At 45.1% G+C, this 18,997-nt stretch overlaps 1 protein-coding gene across 6 annotated transcripts in view; it reads left to right on the top strand.

Moving 5' to 3' along the window:
• The window catches only part of TRIO (trio Rho guanine nucleotide exchange factor), a 368,044-nt gene that overhangs the window by 203,255 nt on the left and 145,792 nt on the right, over positions 1-18,997 (top strand). For all 6 annotated transcript variants that reach the window (XM_032279085.1, XM_032279087.1, XM_032279088.1 and 3 more), the window contains exons 12-13: positions 14,151-14,320; positions 15,300-15,474. In XM_032279085.1, the coding sequence (XP_032134976.1) occupies positions 14,151-14,320; positions 15,300-15,474 (345 nt within the window). The remainder of the gene's footprint in view (positions 1-14,150; positions 14,321-15,299; positions 15,475-18,997) is intronic.

Below are 18,997 nucleotides of genomic sequence, written 5' to 3'. Positions count from 1 at the left end.
ACATTCGATTTCTTTATTTTTCTGATGTGTGCAAATGAGTAATTAAATATGTCCACAAGCCAGTGAAAGCAAGAGGAAACTAACAGCCTAGAACCATCAACTGCATCATCAGCCTTGTGAGACTGAGCATTAGATTTGGCCTTGGCATCACTTGCCACCTATCGGCGTAGCATTATGTCTTTACATAAACTGCAGTATCTAGTGTGGCATACTGATTTTAAAAAACAGGTGGTCTTCTTATAGGTGGGAATTTTTTTTAAAAAAATAGATCTAGTCAGTTATGTATTTCTATGAAAATAAAATCTTTATTAAAATAATTGAGAAAATATAGTATAACAAACATATCCCCTAAATTTGCTGAGTGATCTCGGATAAGTTACTGTGTAGTACCTCAACTTCCTTAGCTACAATATAGGAATAATATAATCTCTAAGGAATGTGAGACAAATTGCATATGTAAAACACCTAATGATGCTTTTCTTAGAGTAGCTGCTGATAAATGTTCTTTTTTTCCTGTCTCGGCCCTGATTATAACTTATTTGATATAGATAAAATAATAAAGACTTTAAGGGGCAAAGATACAAATAGCTAGGTATAATGTTGCCTTTACTTCATTAATCTTTGATCATCAGTAACTGCTTTATCTGCTTCCTGTCTTCCTCCAAGTGATCACCTCACCTGATCCTGTTCTTAACATCAAAACCAAAAGCCTTTCGTGGAATGTACGCAAGTCCATTGTCTCCAGCTACAGCCCCTCAGAGCGGAATAGACTGTTGGGAAGAGCCCTTACTCGTGGTTCCATTCACATTTGACAAAAATCATTACTAAGTACAAAGTATTTATATCCCAGTAAAACTTTCAACAGAAATAAATGTGATTTTTTCCCTCCAAATAAACATGCATAAAGCATTGCATTGACCAGTGGGAAAAGAGTGATATTATAATACTATGTGAAAGGAAAGTCCTTTTATAGAATAACTTAAAACACTAAATTTTCTTCTGTAAGATGATGTAAAATTGTGGTTGAGATTCATGCAATTGTTATTTGCTAACGCTGAATCAATGTTTTCAAGTTGAGAAAAGTTTTATGCCAACAGAGAGCTTAGAAGTGACTGTGGAAGCTGGTCCAGCACTGACATACCTGACACGTCACAGACACTGAGTAGGTGATGATCAGGTGAAGAAATGCACAGTGTGTTATCCTCATTTGTAACTCGGTTTTTCAGTAGGAATTGATTGAAAATATAAGACTGTCTACTGTCTTCAGATTTTATAGTTTCTTGCTGATGGTCACTTCTAAATAATGGAGAGTTATAAATGCCTGCTTTAATGAGCTTTTTGTCAGTAGGACTTGATTAATGTAAAACAAAAGGTGAGACACTGCAACACAAGGTCAAGAGAGGCAATGCTAAGGCCTTAAAATGCCCAATTGGAAGTAGGTGTACATGAATAGTCCTGTTTACTTGATTTTTTCTTTTTTTCTGTTTTTTCTGAGACGTGTCTCACTCTGTCGCCCAGGCTGGAGTGCAGTGCTGTGGTCTCAGCTCACTGCATCCTCCGTCTCCCAGGTTCAAGTGGTTCTCCTGCCTGAGCCTCCCAAGGAGCTGGGATTACAGGCATCTGCCAACGTTTTAGTAGAGACAGGGTTTCACCATGTTGGCCAGGCTGGCCTTGGACTCCAGACCACAAGTGATCCAAAGTGCTGGGATTATAGGCATGAGCCACTGCGCCCAGCCCTGTTTATCTGTTAAATTTCCTTCCTTCCTTCCCTCCTTCCCTCCTTCCCTCCTTCCCTCCTTCCCTCCTTCCCTCCCTCCCTCCCTCCCTCCCTCCTTCCCTCCTTCCTTCCCTCCTTCCTTCCCTCCTTCCCTCCTTCCCTCCTTCCCTCCTTCCCTCCTTCCCTCCTTCCCTCCTTCCTTCCTTCCTTCCTTCTTCCCTCCCTCCCTCCTTCCCTTTTTTCTTTTTTCTTCCTTTCTTTCTTCCATTCTTTTTCTTTCTTTCTTCTTTCTCTTTCTTTCTTCTCTCTCTCTCTCTCCTGTCTCTTTCCTCTCTCTCCTCTCTATTCTCTTTCTCTTTCCTTCCTTTCTCTTCCCCTTCCCCTTCCCCTTCCTTTTCCCTTTTTTTTCCCTTTCCTTTCCTTTGTCCTGCTCTTGTTGCCCAGGCTGGAGTGCAATGGCACAATCTCAGCTCACTGCAACCTCCCCCTCCCGGGTTCGAGCGATTCTCCTGCCTCAACCTCCCGAGTAGCTGGGATTACAGGTGCCTGCTACCATGCCTGGCTAATTTTTGTATGTTTAGTAGAGATGGGGTTTTGCCATGTTGACCAGGCTGATCTCCAACTCCTGACTTCATGATCCACCCTCCTTGGCCTCCCAAAGTGCTGGGATTACAGGCGTGAGCCACCGTACCCAGCTGTTAAATTTCTTTTTTAAAGGGCATTTTATGATTCTCTATTATTTTGACACTCAGCTTCATAAACTAAATGTTTTATTACCAAAGAATCACAAGTCTTTGGTTCAGTGAGGAAAGAGGTAAACTACCTGTATGTATTTTTGTATGTATTTCCGACAGGTTTGTACTGATTGTTGTTTTTCTTATTGAATAGGTAGAGACATTGGCCAAAAATATATTAGCTAGAGTTTCACCAGGATAGCTTAAAAGCTCCAGAATAGCCAGGCCTGGAGAAACTGATAAGGCTTTTGGGGCTTTGTTATCATTTGTTTGTTTTCCCTTCCATTTGTTAAAGTACAAAATTTAGAACCAGAAGATGAAAGAAGGGTTGAGCTCTCTCTGCTTGGAGCCGTGATGTTGATGGGCTGGGGGCAGGGAACAAACAGAAAGTGGACCTCATCATCTCTCACTTTGCCTCTTAGTCTCCCTGACGGGACTGCTCCCCAGACCTAGGCCAGCAGAAGCTAAAGCCCCAGATGGTGAAGGCTTTGTAAGGAAAAACTTACTTAATCAGAGTGCGTTCAAGTCTCTGTTCTCAGGCAGATTCGATCTCTGGGTACCAAAAGAACTTGATAATTGTATCACCATATTGAGATGTCAATCCTTAAGTAACTGTGGGAAAGGGAGAGGATGCCAGAAACTGAAAACGCACTTGTGCTTTTTAAAGAAGGTGGATTTCATGCATTAATCAGAATGAGGTTAATCTAACGAGGCAGAGTCCTAGAGACAATTTTTAAACCGCTGGTCAAGAAAAAGTGAACAGGTTACAATGTGTTAACTTTATTTAGTTCTCTACTAGGTTCCTGGCTTGATGAAGGACATGTGGTGGAATTAGTGGGTGGGCATTTGACCAGGCCTTCCAACATTTAATTTGTAGACAAGAAAGGAAAATACGGGCCGTCTCTTAGTATAGTTACTGGAATTAGACTGTTGAATGGCTATAAAAAAGAGAACGAAGGCTGGAGACCAAAACTCTCCTCATCCTCCCACACTGGTCTCCAGGTAAGGCAAGCTTCTGAGTAAGACAGTTCTCATGCCCCACTGGTACATAAGGAAGTCACTTCCAGTCTGGAGCCACAATTAGATCAGATGTGCTGACTGACAAAGGTAGTGATGGGCGATGACAGACCAGTCATCTCAGGTGGACCAAGGTCCTGCAGAACAGACGAGATTAATGCCTGGTGTCACCTCCTGTAGGGGAGAAGAGTGTAGTCCCGCCTTCTAACTAACTCCACCTGACCTATCAGAACTTTGATGTCGCATGTGACGTCTGGAAAGACTGTTCATCCCAATTCAGGCATCCAGAAAACTTTACTTTGCTGTGTTAAGCGCTGGTTTTCTTAAAAGCGGGCAAATTTCCATCACGTAGCAAGGACAGTCTTAGTGCTGTAGCCAAAATAATTGTTGCTGCGTTCAAAGCTTTGCAAGTGAGACTGTCATTGCAGGTGTTGGTGAGTGGATGATGTCAGCAGTGCTGGAGGGAGTTTCCTGCGGCATGTTGCAGGTGTCTGTGCTCATGCAGAAAGCCTGTGAGTGGTTGAATTGGTTTGGAAGGTATGAGCATCAAATCTAGACAAGGGCCTGTCAGATATTTCAGATGACAGAATTCGGATCCCAACAGATCTCAGCAGGAATAAGTCCAAATCTATCACAAAAAGTTTCATTAATCAGTTTCAATATATGAGTGTTTTGAATCAGTACAGAATAAGGATCACACAGGTGGCAACAGCATGTGTTTAACGAAGAAATGGCCTTACATGTGCTATTTGATGGCGTCCACAGTGCTGTCATGCCCCCCCCCCCAAGTAACTCCTTCCACTGTGGTGACCGGGGGACGCCGTCATCTTGCTTTCTGGCTGCTGTTTGGATCACATGGGTATTGTGTTCAGTTCTCCAGCCCCTACTTCATTTTGTTGTGCTTAATGAAGATCACATCAATTCATTGTGTCCACACTGAGCAAAACTGACTTGATTGAGGAGTGTGAGAGTAATAAAAACAGGATATATTCCAGAATGATCTTCCAGTGAGAACATGCCCTGGAAACCATAATTATAATATCCTCGAACAGATTACACTGGTTATGTATGCACTCTTTTGACTTCTTAGTGCTCAACAACTGCTGAAATATCATGACTTCTGGGGAGTCATGCTTGTATTTAATTTTCAGTAAGGACTGGCCACAGTTCTATTTATCTCTACTAAAAACATCTCCTTGGCAAAGAAAATGCCCTTTCCATTTTTCTGTGTGTGTGTGTGTGTGTGTGTCTGTGTGTGTGTGTGTGTCTGTGTGTACGTGCAAATACATGTGAGCATGTTTTTCCTGCACGTACATGTGTGTCCACGCACATCAGCACGTGTGCTTTTTCTGCGTGTGGGTGTATGCACACATTCATGTGAGCCTGTTTTTCTGCATATATGTGTGTGCATGCACATGAGCACGTTTTTCCTGCACGTGTGTGTGCACCCACATGAGCATGTGTTTTTCCTGCATGTGTATATACGTACACACGCACATGAGCCTGTTTTTTCCTGCATGTATATGTGTGTGCACGCACATGAGCATGTGTGTTTTTCCTGCATATGTGTGCACACGCATGTGAGCATGTGTGTGCTTACTCCATTATTCCATATCTCTTTCCTTGCTCTTCTTTTAAATGTTAAAGAATTTTATTTTCAGACTCTTTTAGTTGAGTCATTTCATTAAACCTGTTGGAATGCCACTGAAGCCACACACAGGGCCCAAAGTTAAGCTGCGCTCTTCCCTTAGGAATTGACCGTCATCAAGACTGATCTCTTTAATACGTTACTGGGAAGTTTCCAGGAGGCATTTCTACAAGATGAGCCTTTGAAGAAGCCGATCCTGTTTTCCATTATTTGCTTTCAACATACAAGTTGAAATTTTACCTTTCTCTATTTAGTATAAACCAAACTCCATCTTTAACAAAAAATGCTTATTTTTAACTTTTATTTTAGGTTCGGGGCATATGTGCAGGTTCGTTATATAGGTAAACTCATGTCATGGGGTTTGGTGTACAGATTATTTCTTCACCCAGGTACTAAGCATAGTACTCAGTAGGTTTTTTTTTTTCTTATCCTTTCCCTCCTCCCAGCTTCCACCTTCCAGGTAGGTCCTAGTGTCTGTTGTTTCTCTCTTTCTGTCCATGTGTTCTCATTATTTAGCTCCCCTTTGTAAGTTAGAACATGGGTAGTTGGTTTTCTGTTCATGCATTAGTTTACTAAGGATAATGGCCTCCAGCTCTGTCCATCCTTCTTTTTTATGACTGCATAATATACTTTGAAATAGGAGAGTATATTATTGTGGGGGGCGGGCAGTGAACTGATGTCAAAGGAGCTCCAGGTTGTGCTGTGCCCGCAGGGTTCAAGAAATAAAATGTCAGCCTAAGGAAAGGCAAGCAGGCTGCAGGAGCATGGGCACCATCGGCAGGTACCTTGAAGACATGTCATGGTAAAGAGGAATACACTTTGGGCAACTGCAGTGAGAGGCTACGGTTGCTCTCCAAATCATCTGGGGGTGGGCAGCAGCATTTCCCAAACTTGACACCCCTGGATAACAACTCTTGCTGAAGAGAGTTTCTTCTCTTTCGGGGATGTTGGGCAATGGAAAGAAAATCAGAAATTCCTAGTGTCAAATTCTGCTTTCAGCAGAATTAGACTTGATGCTCTCTGGGCGGTTAAGTCTGTGTTGTTCCCTCTGTGAGCTTTGGCCCCACGTCAGCCCCGTCCATCTCCTGTCCTATCTGGATGTCAACGCTAAATCCCCTGTGCCTCAGCTGCACGCAGTCTCGTGTCTGCAGGGCATCCACCTTCTGGTGCTGGAATGTCCACTCACTGTCCCATCTTAACGTACATAGTTGCCTTGAATATGCCCCTGTGTTTCCTCTGCCTTTTCCTCCTTTCTTACTTATATTTGCATGGATATTACTTTATGGTACTAACTTCGATTTGCCCTCTGTTCCTCCCTGCCTCTACCGCATACATCCTTCAGTAATCTTCTTTCATCTTATTAAGGCAGCAGTCCCCAGGGACCGGTTTTGTAGAAGACAATTTTTCCACGGACCAGCTCAGGTGATGGTGGGGGCGGGGATGGTTTTAGGATGAAACTGATCTGCCTCAGATCATCAGGTATTAGAGTCTCATCTCATAAGGAACGCGCAACCTGGATCCCTGGCATGCACAGTTCACAATAGGGTTCACACTCCTGTGAGACTATAATGCCACTGCTGATCTGACAGGAGACGGAGCTTGCAGGGGAATGCCGGCTCAGCTGCTGCCCCCTTCCCACTGTTGCGGCTCAGCTCCTGACAAGCCAGGGACCAGTACTGGTCCACTGCCCGGGCATTGGTGACCCCTGTATTAAAGGATCTTTTTTATTCTTCTACTGAAGAATGAAAAGGTGCTTCCCAAACCCATATTTTCCCTTCATCAGGGCAGCAGGCACGTGGACCCACAGTATGGTTTGTCATTTCAGACAGAGGAACATGCTGCATATGGTTGAGGCAGTTCCCTTTTTATCCCTGGTTTTTATACTGAGACTGAATCACATTTTATGTGCAGAGTGGCTGCCCCCTGAGATTCCACCTGCAAGTTGCCATTGAAACTCCTACTTCTGCTTCTGACCTGCAGCGGCTCTGGGAAGCTGTGGCTTTCATACTTCCCCTGCTGGCCGTGTGGCTTGCCCATTCCCACAAGTACTCAGGTGATTGTCTTTGTCAAAAACAAGAGTATGGAAACAGATACCAATGGCAACAGCTTCCATTCACCAAGTGCTTATAGAAGTTGAATGCATCACATGTGGATTCTCACAGTTAGGGAAGATGCATATAGTAACATGATTTCATTTCATACAGGAGAAAACTGCAGATAGAATGCTCCAGGAATTTCCCAAGGCCACACATGGGATAAGGACCCCAGCAGATGTGTTGGGCCCCTCCTTCCGTACCCCATGTCCAGACGGACACCGATTATAGCCTGGGCTCAAACTGCCTCAGCTCATAGCCCCTTGGGGAGCACAGAGGGCTTGCAGTTGCAACAATTCCCAGCTCTTAGGGCCCTGATCCTACTTTGCACTTAACTGGAGGCTTGGTCCTTTTCCAGGGTCCCTCAGCCCAACGAGGTCCTCTAGGAGCCCTCTGTGGCAGGGTCTCTCTTTCCAGGTAGTGAGGAGGGGGCCTTTTCATCTCAAAGCCAACTTTTCAGGGGATTTCTTTCAGCAGAGCTACAGGGCCCATAGAGGCCAGTGGGAGGCTTCCCACATCTTAATCACTCGAGTTTTCACCATAGAACTCCACATCCCTTCCTAGTCATCCTTCTGTGTGGATCCTGGTCCATGAACCAGGTCCTATTCACACCTGCAGTCCACTTGTGGGCCGAGTTCAGGTCCTCTTCCACCCAGCACTCTGCTGGGCTTCTCAGCCCTAGAAACAGTCAGCAATAGCTCTGATGGCCTCCAGGGGGCAGCCTTGCCTAACCCTGCGGCTGCCAGACCTGCCCGTGGTTCTCAGTAGTATCCAGATTGCTGTGAACTTCCTTAGGACACAGCTATTCTCTTGAATGTTGGGCAAAGATTTATCTTCTTATCATAAATTTGCAGCATGCCCAGAAGTACACCTTTTTCTCTTAGAAAGTTTATGCTAAGACTTTGATAGACATCCTAAAGGTTTTTTTTCTCATTTCTTTATTCAGGGATATTTTAGGCATCATATGTACCATTTTAAAAGCTTAAAAACAGACTTTCCTTGAATGATGTTTAATTATGATACATGTCCATTCATCCCCAACTGACATTAAAAATGACCTTTATCTAAGACTTTTTTTTCCAAATTGAATGAGAATATTTCCTGTAGGACCAGACAGAAAAATTCCAAAGGGGCAAATATTTTAAATGGTTAAAATGTAGCCTTGCTCTGTTTGCTTCATTTAGTTTGTCCTTTTTCAACTTCATGGTCCGAGGATCAGTTCCTTCGGGCTCTCTTCAGCACCTGTGGCTCTTCACTGGTTTCACCAGCCAGCAGGAGGGTGAGCGCATCCAGCACGTGGTGAAATATCCAGGATGTTGGGGGGAGTGCACTAGCGGTTTTTTTTTTTAAACTACCAGGTGGAAGGGAAAATGTTTGACCCCTAAAGATTCATGGCGCTTCCCCTCGAATTGAGAGGAAGTGATTTCTATAGTCTCTAACAGACTAATTCCAGCACGTTTTCCTGATACTGTACTATTTTTAGGAGTAAGAAGATTTATAAATGTGGGATGACGTTAAGTTTACTAGACAAGTGACATATTTTCAACAATTGGTAGAAACCTGAATGTGTTTTGAAAAATGTCTAGAGAAAGACAATTTTAAAACTATGATTTTTCTTGTTATGAGAAGAGTTTTTCTTAAAAAAAAAAAAAAAATAGTGGCTAGAGTTTACTTACTTTTCTTCGCTCCGTATTGTCATCTCATTGAATCTTCCAAGCAGCTTTTTTTTTGAGACGGAGTCACCCAGACTGGAGTGCAGTGGCATGACCTCAGCTCACCGCACCCTCTTGCCTCCCAGTTCAAGCGATTCTCCTGCCTCAGGCTACCAAGTAGCTGGGACTACATGTGTGCACCACCACACCCTGCTAATTTTTGTGTCTTTAGTAGAGACAGGGTTTCACCATGTTGGCCAGGCTGGTCTCAAACTCGTGACCTCACGTGATCTTCCCGCCTCGACTCTCAAAGTGCTGAGAAATACAGGCATGAGCCACCATACCCAGCCCCAAGCGACTTTTTGAGTCAGGTATTATTACCGTGCCCATTTTATAGTTGAGAAAACAGAACTGGATCCAGGTAACTTTCCAAAGGTTACACCCTAGGAATTGTTCAGTCAGTGTCTGAACCCAAGCAATCTGGCTTCGCAATCTACCCTCTTAGTCATTATTTTCTATTATCTCTTATGAGAAGTGTTTGATTTTAATGATCATTTATGGAAGACGCACTAGTAGCTCTTGGGCTGTTGCAGTGGAATTGTGTAGACGCACAGCTGTGCATTGTGCACCTGGCCAGTTCTGAGTCATTTTTGATCTTCTCTTTGCCAGAGTATAAAAATGAGACTTGTTAAAATGGTTTTGTATCTTAAATGGTATTTTTGGTAGTATTTGCTGGAGAAGAGGAATTCTGCAGAGGTCCCCACCCAAACAGGCAGCGTGCCCCCATTCCCATCCCACAAGTTGGGTCCTTGAGTGAAGCCTTACAGTGAGTCAGGGGACAGGCTGCTCATCTCCTAGTTCGGAGCCCAGACAGCCCTGAGCCTCAGCTGGCAGGGCTTCAGGGATAGGGCCCAGCGGTGCTGGGGGGCCGACCCCTACTGTCTGAGCAGGGCTGGGAGGGTGATTGGGACACCTGTATTTCAGGGCCCTGTTACAAGATGTGTCCTGTCTAGGATATGCAGGTTCTCCACTGCTGCCTCAGTTTTGTTCTGTTTTGTTGATTTTGCTATGTTTTCTAGTAGGCTTTAAAAAAAAAAAGTGTTTTTGTTTTCTCAACAGATTTAAAAGAAGAGATACTAATTTCTATTAGTGGTATAAGAACCTGGCTAAAAGGGAGTGCAACTACAGCCAGAGGTCACCATTGGCTCCTGCCAGCAGGGGACCTGGTTTCCCAGTGCCCAGAGGCCAGCTTGTCACTGAGCCGAAGCCCTCCTGCTGCAGCGTCATTATTTGGGTCAAAGTTGGCTCCTTTACCTTTATTCTCAGCTATACTTCTTCCAATTTGATTGGAGTGAGAGAAGAGCAATGTGCTGCAGGATTGTAGAGTGCCACCTGTTATCTGAGGACCTTTTTCAGATGTACATTTGCTTAAATCACTCCCTTCTGCTGAAAGTTTGAACATAAAGTACAAAGGCAGCACAATTGCTAACATCTTAGCAGTGGGACTGAATAACTAGTCTACTATGCAGAGTGCCCTGTTTATTCCTTAAGTGTTCTCCATTTTTAATTCATTAATAAGTACTGTAGTTGATCACAGGCAGGAAACCCGGGGATACTCCATTTCCTAGGTCCCATGGTACAGTGACAAGGGTTGGGGCAGCTTCAGTGAAGCAGATATATTCAGGCAGAAGATAGAGTTGAGATTTTGAGAGAAAGAAGTGAAATAAATGGCTTATTTTCTTGGTGAGCAGAATAAATGCAGCTGCACAGCACCACTTTTTCACCAGTGTCATCTGAGGAGAGGAATCGGAGGGTGGGAGGCTGCAGTGGCTGCATGCGAATGAAAGCAGTGGACACCTTCCACGTGTGGCCAGTTACCTGCCCCACCCCATCACCTGCATGTGGAGGGCAGGTTACCATCTGTCGTAGAAAAGTCCATGGCTTAGATCATGTCGTGGATGTTTTTGATAAAATATTTTGACTCTTTCATGAAACGTTACAGCCTTGTTCTGGTAAATGGTTAGTTTTAGCTCAGTGCAGCCAAGGTGACACATACTGTACTTGGTTTCTTTGAGCAAGATTTGCCTGTTCAGTTAATTCAAGTCCATCATTATAACCAGGGTAATAATTTTGTCCAGAGGGTTGCTGTTGACGTGATGCCCTCCGCTGCATCCTCTTTCATCTGTGCCCCACAGTGACTCCTTTAGGTGGCATTGGTATTCCTAGGATCCCTGTTTTAGCAAACTGAGTCTCTGAGAAATTAAGTGATCTCTTAGGTCATACAGCTAATGCTTTGTAAAGCATTTCCGAAATCCAGATTGCCTTACTCAATCTTCCGATACTGTTACTACTATACCATGTGACTTAGCAACTTAGAATGTTTTTCATGGGAAATGTTAGTGCAAATTGGAAAATTCCTTCATGCTGTCATCTTTCCTATTTATAAATGCAGCTGCCATGTTCATGAGAATTTAGAGGAAAAGAGCAAGAGAGCATCTTATTGATTATAGACCCTTTAGGGATGGTGTAGAGCGTCAGTTCTAATTTGGTGAACTGGTGAGTGGCGTTTTCATGTGGAATTAAATATTGATGCCAAGTGTGGCTGAGTATTCTTTCCAATACCAGCTTCTGGGCATGGTACTTCATCACCTGCGGCTTCTCTTCCTTAATCTATAAAATGAAAAATTTGAACTAGCCTTTCTCTACATCTCCATTGATTAAGATTCTTGAATTGGGCCGGGCGCGGTGGCTCAAGCCTGTAATCCCAGCACTTTGGGAGGCCGAGGCGGGTGGATCACGAGGTCAAGAGATCCAGACCATCCTGGTCAACACGGTAAAACCCCGTCTCTACTAAAAATACAAAAAATTAGCTGGGCATGGTGGTGCGTGCCTCTAATCCCAGCTACTCAGGAGGCTGAGGCAGGAGAATTACCTGAACCCAGGAGGCGGAGGTTGCGGGGAGCCGAGATGGCGCCATTGCCCTCCAGCCTGGGTAAAAAAAGCGAAACTCCGTCTCAAAAAAAAAAAAAAAAAAAGATTCTTGAATTGTATGAAATTTAATAACTTATACACAAAAAAATAGGTAGATAAATATGAGAAAGGTTAACAAGTGTTTTATTTACTTTAATATTTTCAGTAAAATTAATTCTCAGGACCCTGGGTAACAGGACTGAAAAATGACTTTTTGCCAGCAGTTTTCTTATTTTAAAATTGGCCTGCTATATGGTAAATGTGTATTGACCTGCAAGTAACAACAAAAGTATGTTTTATGTATGTAAATATTGCTCAGTGAATGCATTGTAGCATGGAATTGGCACCAAGATTTTCTATGTAAAAAATGGAATTCAGTTTCTTTGTGCATATGTGAGAGAAACAAAGTCATCTGGAAATAGTATGGTTTTAAAGATATGTGTGACAGCAAAAGCACACTTAAAAGCTCGGCTTGGATTTGCCATCATTAATAATTAAGGAATTGCAAATTGAAACCATAGTGAGATACACCACTCATTTCGATGGCTAAAGTTAAAAAGACTTACTGTATCAGTTTTTGGTGAGGATGTGGAGGAACTGAAACTCTCATACACTACTGGTGGGAAGGTAAAAATGATACATCACTTTGGAAAAGTTTGGCAGTTTCTTAAGAAGTTAAAGATACACCTACCGTGTGATCCAGCCGCTCCACACCTAGGTATTTCTCTAAATGAAAGGAAATCATAAGTTCATACAGAGACTGTGCCCAAATGTTTATAGGTGCGTTATTTGTAATGGCTGCAAACTGGAAATAACCCAGATGTCCCCCAGCAGATGAAGGAATAAATTATGGCTTTATACATACAGGAGACTGTTACTCAACAGCAAAAAGGAATGAACCCTTGATACACACAGTAGTGCGGATGAATCTCAGGGTAATTATGATGAATGAAAGAAGCTAGACCAAAAAAAAAAAAAGAGAGAGAGAGAGAGTGCATATTGTCCCATTCCAGTTCTAGAAATTATTTTAGAAAATGCAAACTAATCTCCAGCGTCTGAGAGCAGATGAGTGCAGGGAGGGAGCGTGACAGAGGGTGTCAGCCGTTTTGAGGTGAGGGAGAGGGTCACTCACGGTGAACTGGACGTAGACAAATGTCAGAACTCACACTGGACACTTTAAATTTGTACAGCTTATGGTATGTCAGTTAGTCCTCAATAAAGCTGTTTTGTGAAAAGCTTGGCTTGGAAACAAGACCACATGCACACACAGTTTCATTCTGCAAGGACAGTTTTGACTTAGCCTGGAGGCAGCAGGCGTTGGACAGAGTGTCATGCAGGAGGTCCCCCAGCTTGCCCTGTCTCGCCAACTGAGCCAGCTGTCCTCACTAGACATGCAGAAGATGTGTGAGCTGACTCTTAGTCCCTGAGGAGGCTGAAAGCATTTTCTCCACATGCAAACCACTGCCAAGCCACCAGGGCCCACTTAGTGTAATTAATTGTCTTTTTCAGTTCTCTGAATAGTACCCCAGAGATTGGCAGGAGTTAATGGGCTTCCAGGAAGTAGGCTCTGCTCCCCGGCTCCCACCAGACCTAAAGTCATTCCTGCCGCTCTCGTTCCAGGGTGTCTTTGCTCATCTCGATCTCCAGCAACCTGTTTTATGGTGGTGGCAGTGGAGGAGCCTGTGTCTTTTCAGCATACACGCTCCTCCCGGCGAAGGCCTGAACTGTTGGCGGCCTGACTGTGAGGCCTGGGCTGGTGTAATCACCTCCATCGCTCCACACCCTGGTCCCCGACCAGGCTCAGTGGCGAATTCATTTCACCACATTGCACGCTTCCTTCTGTTGCATTTTTTCCGGGGGAAATCGGTAGTTTAATAATGAAAAATTGAAACAGAAGTGACCGTTTGCTAAGTGAGAGCCCGAGACACGTCAGAGAAGGCGTCTTATGTCAGCAGATGTGTCTGCGGACTGAGGGTCTTTTCTTATTTCCACCCCACTCCGGATTGAGCCTCAGGAGAATGGGAAGGAGCAGCTTCCCTTCCCTTTCCTTCTTCTCTTTTGTGACGGTGCTGCCCGCCGGCGTCTGTTTATTTTCCTCCCTGCAGCATGGCATGCTGCTTTTGTTGTGTGTGTGTTCACTGGCAGTGTGACTGGATGCCCCTCCCTCCTGTCCTTCCTTCCTTTCCTCTGGGAGCAGTCTGTCACCCGTCCCCTCCCAGGGCAAGTCACACACCGTCCACCGGGGCCCTTTGGACACCGGGTGGCCCACCTGGTGGTGCAGCCAGGCCGGCGGCCTCACCCGCGTCTTCCCTTCCCCAGCTGTGGACGTGGCTGGAGGAGCTGCAGAAGGAGCTGCTGGACGACGTGTATGCCGAGTCAGTGGAGGCCGTGCAGGACCTCATCAAGCGCTTCGGCCAGCAGCAGCAGACCACCCTGCAGGTGACCGTCAACGTGATCAAGGAAGGGGAGGACCTCATCCAGCAGCTCAGGTGCGCCTCGCCCCTCTCCTGGTCGGAACAGACTCTGGAACCCTGCCTGTGACTCCCCTGCCCCTTTCGCTCTTGTGAGCGATCAGCTCTGATTCTCTGTCCAGCCGAGTGCAGAGCAGCAAGTGGCGTCTGTGAAGGCAAAAGAGAGAAACGGGTCTCCTCTCTTTTCTTCTCTCCCTCCCTTACAGTTTAACTTCATAATAATTTTCGTTATAGCATTGACTCATAAACCACAGAGTTTAATTTTAATATTTTCTCTTAACACCCACCTAGTAATTATTGACACTTCTTTATAAACAAGATGAACGTGAGCCTCTGAGGATCGTGCCCTCAGGCCAGTCTCGGGCACAGCATCGAGGTTCAGTCAGGCTGGGATGGGGCGGACCCCCACCCCCAAGTGCTCCTCAAAGTAGGATGTGGGGGCAGAGCCAGGATTGGTTTTTGTTTCCTCAGGAAGCAAATATTTTTTTTATTGGGTCAGGGGGACATTTAGCCCCCTACTGTATGACTCAGGACAATTTATCAAATTGTTAACTGATAACTTTACATGAAGTGTGCTTTGCTGAGAGAGGCAGGCAGTAGTTACTTAATAAAGGCTTAATTGATTGTATTGGAGGTTAACCTCTCATGTCCAATATGAGTCTGTCACTTATGCTAACCAGGTATTATCCATTTTTTACTTAAGGAGAAAAGTGGCTAAAAATACAACTCTAAAGTAATTTTCTATAATTATCAGCCTTCTTACAGAGTGACTTCAGAAAATGCCAGAGAAATGCTTCAGTGTATCCTCAGATTCGGCAGCGTTGCTCCGAGGAGGAAGCCTAATAGTGTTTGGCAGGGGAGTAGCCCATTCCATTTTCTGAGACAAGCAGTGCAGCTTCCTGCCAGCGCTCTTCCCGTGAAGATTTGCGTGGCCGGATCTGGTATCTAACAATGTGACTTTCTCATCCAATTCCTGTTCGTCTGTGTGCTCTCACAGGGACTCTGCCATCTCCAGTAACAAGACCCCCCACAACAGCTCCATCAACCACATCGAGACGGTGCTGCAGCAGCTGGACGAGGCGCAGTCGCAGATGGAGGAGCTCTTCCAGGAGCGCAAGATCAAGCTGGAGCTCTTCCTGCAGCTGCGCATCTTCGAGAGGGACGCCATCGACGTGAGTTTCCCATGGCTGGCACCCAGCTGCCTGTGGGAGCCTTGGTTTCCTCTATAGCACCGGTGCTCTCTTGTCTCTGCCCTGCTTAGGTCCTGTGGCCTCACCCGCACCCCCACCCTCTACACCAGGACAAGGGACTGGGAGGGAGCGAGGGTCCTGGAGGCTGGAATTGGATCGTCCCTGGGAGGCTGGGGGATGCTCAGCCCTGGGCCCTGATGTTGGAAACTGTAGAGCAGGCAGCTCACGTGGCAGAAGCAGAGCACAGCAAGTGCTGAGCAGAACAGAAGGAAGCCAGCACAGCTTTCTCTCGGCCTTGGGGTGTTGAAACCTTGATTGGGTTGCACACAGCGCTTCCCTGTCCTCGGCTTAAGCATGGTCATCAGCTTCAGGCAGCGAGCCTCCCTGTCTTCCTCCCCGTCATCTTCTCATCCTTCCCCTCTCCTCCTGGCCTCACCCTCTCCTTTTCTCTCCCCGTCTTCTCTCTCTCCTACCTTCTCTCTTCCTCACTTCCGCCCTTTTTCTTTCCTTCTTCCTCTGTCTTGCTCTTCTCTCTCCCAGAGTGGGAATAATCCTGACTTGTGGTCATAGCGTTTTAGGTAATAGAAAATCCAGTTTCCCCCCACAGAGAGATATTCTTAGATTATCCGTAATTCTTACCTAAACATGGACTTTTTGCACCTCCTCTGTGAAGAGGAGAAAGAAGTTGCAGGTGTCTTTTATCTTTCTTCAACAAAAAGAGAGTGGTCCTGGGTTCTGTGCTTAGGAGGAGCTCTCTTTCTTGATACTGTGCGCACAGAAGTCAGTCCAATCGCATGAGCTCGACCCTACCTGGGAACATGACGAAAGGGGCCAAAGCGCCTCCCTCCAGCGGGTGAGCTGCCCTCCTAGAACCTGGCCACTTCCTACAGCTGGTGGCTGTGACAGCCTGAAGGCCTCCTCCTTCCCTGTGGATCCTCTGTGACTGCCGATGGACACATGTAGAGCACACAATCTGAATATTTATTTCTTGTCTGTGGTTTAGAACTCGTCAGCAGTCCTTGGAGGGCACTCGGGCCGGGGATGGCAGGGCTGTGCATAGCCTGCCCTCGGTCACCTTGGTGCAGGAGGGACCTTCTGCCCATAGCAGGCCATGTGGCTTCCCCTAGGCCTGTCCTGGGGAGTGGTTTTGGTTTGTGGTGCAGGGACCAGACCAGCCCAGCCCTGTGCGAGACTCTCCTGGATGCCTTTGGTTGGCCACTTGTCTAAATCTCTAGCACTGTTTTCATTAACGACAGACCTTCTTGGCTCTGTTCATTCTCATCATTAGTGAATAACAAGAAAGAAGTCAAACCCTAAACACGTGGCTTGGTGAACGCTGCTCAGATGCTGTGAGTCGTGGCCTTTAGATCCATATCGGGCCGCGTGGAGAAGAGACACCTGCACACCGGCCTCTGCCCGGTGAGGGCCTGAATGGCCTCCCCAAGGTAGCAGCACAGAATAAATGGGAGTCCAGCCAGGCCCGCTCTCCTCTCTGACTTCAAAGGACTCGCTTTTGTAAAACTTAGCTGTAGATTGAATATTTTCAATGAGGAAACACAAACCAACCAAAAGCATTATTTGCAGTTTTTCTTCCAGGACATTTTGATACTTGAAAAAAAATTTGGATTCATATACTTTAAAGAGAAAAAAAGGTCTAGTATTTTAAAAATTGTTAAGTATTTATTATAAGTGTATGAAAGTATTTCCATTTTCATTGAACCAGATCAGGAAACAAAAACATATATTTTTCCCCAGTGAAGCTACAAAATTACAAGTGCCCTAGATCGAGCGAGCATGCCAGAGCCTGGAGGAGTGCGTCCGGAGCAGAGGAAACTGTACCTGCAGCCCAGGCTCCTGCCAGCATCAGATATGGTTCAGAAGCTGTTAGAAGGGCACAGCCTGAGAACCTCTGTTCTCTTTAATCCTGAAAAATGAAAATCTGAGCAGTTTAGGCTTTGTCTGGGTTTCTTCTCTTATCCAGGAAGATGCCACATCTGATGGCCCATAGGAGCATGGAGTTGTATCAATTTGATATAGTAGAATTGATCTGTTACTGGTTAATTTACTTTAAGTCTCTCAGTCTCTTGTCTTTCAATTGGAGTAGCATCTCCATCTCAGAAGTGGCTGGAGGTCTTCCATGTTCATATCAGTGTGGATGGTGCTCCCGTGGAGAAAGCGCATAGGATCCACGGGAAATGCCACTCCGCTCAAGTGTGCAGTGTAATCGCTCTCACAAGAAGCTTTTCCTGCTTTTTAGGTTTTATAATTTTTAAAAAAAATGTTTATTTTGAAAGTTTTCATGAATGCATGTGGTGGCTCTTACCTGTAATCCCAGCACTTTGGGAGACCGAGGCGGGCGGATCATCTGAGGTTAGGAGTTTGACACCAGCTTGATCAATGTGGTGAAACCCTGTCTCTACTAAAAATACAAAAATTAGCTGGGTGTGGTGGCAGGCGCCTGTAATCCCAGCTGCTCCAGAGGCTAAGACAGAAGAATTGCTTGAACCCTGGAGGCAGAGGTTGCAGTGAGCTGAGATTGCGCCATTGCATTCCAGTGTAGATGACAAGAGTGAAACTCCATCTCAAAAAAAAAAAAAAAAAAAGTCTTCAAAGCTCTTCAGAGCTATACAGAGTACAGAGGACAGTACAATGAAACCCCCCGCATGCCTGTCCCACTAATTCAGCATGATTTTGCCAGCCTGGCTCCCCTTCTTTGGTTATTGCTGTGCTGTAGTATTTTAGAGAAAATCACTGCTAGCTTATTCTTTCACTCCTAATGGCTTTTCTAAAAGATGAGGCTATTTTCTTATAGCCCCACAATCAGCTAAACATCCAACAGTCATTGCTTACTGTCACACGACTCCCAGCATGTTCAGACTGACATGGGTGCCTCAGTTAGGAGGCACAGGGGGTTGGCTCTTGTATTTAATGGCCAGTTTCTTAATCCAGAATTGTCCCTCCTTCATCCTGCTCCTCTTTTTTTCATGCCATCATTTTCTGAAATAACTAGATGGGTTGTCAAAGGAACCAGATTCCACATTCGGCGTTTGTTCACTTGTATTATTTTAGGTTGTGTAACTGTATTGGTTTCCCTGGCATTTCCTCTAAACTTAGAAGTTAGATGCAGAGACCTGATTCTAGTTCTGTTTTTGTGCAAGAGTCTTTTCAAGGGGGTGCATCGTAGCTCCCCATGTCAGGACACGCCTGTCTGATCCCACTTCTGTCGGGACGCTGAGGCTGGCTCAGGTACTGTCATGCTGTGGCTAAATCCCCTCAGCCTTTTTCTCACGATAGTTTACTATGTGCTGATGATCACTGCGTACAAAAATGTGAAAACAATTTTCCAGTTTCATTATTCTTTCTATGTTTAATAGCTAGATTCATCTATAAAGAGGAATTCTTCATTATGAAATGATTACTTTTATCTTTTAATTAAGTACCAATATTTAGGATAGTGTTTGCTTTTCTATGTATCTTTTTTTTTTTTTTTTTTTTTTTTTTTTTT

This window comes from Sapajus apella, unplaced genomic scaffold (assembly GCF_009761245.1).
Source record: "Sapajus apella isolate SASKATOON/1434 unplaced genomic scaffold, GSC_monkey_1.0 scaffold11, whole genome shotgun sequence".
In the NCBI taxonomy this organism is placed as follows: Eukaryota; Metazoa; Chordata; class Mammalia; order Primates; family Cebidae; genus Sapajus; species Sapajus apella.
Note: the sequence above shows the minus strand (reverse complement) of the source record. Positions and strands in the feature narration are given on the sequence as shown.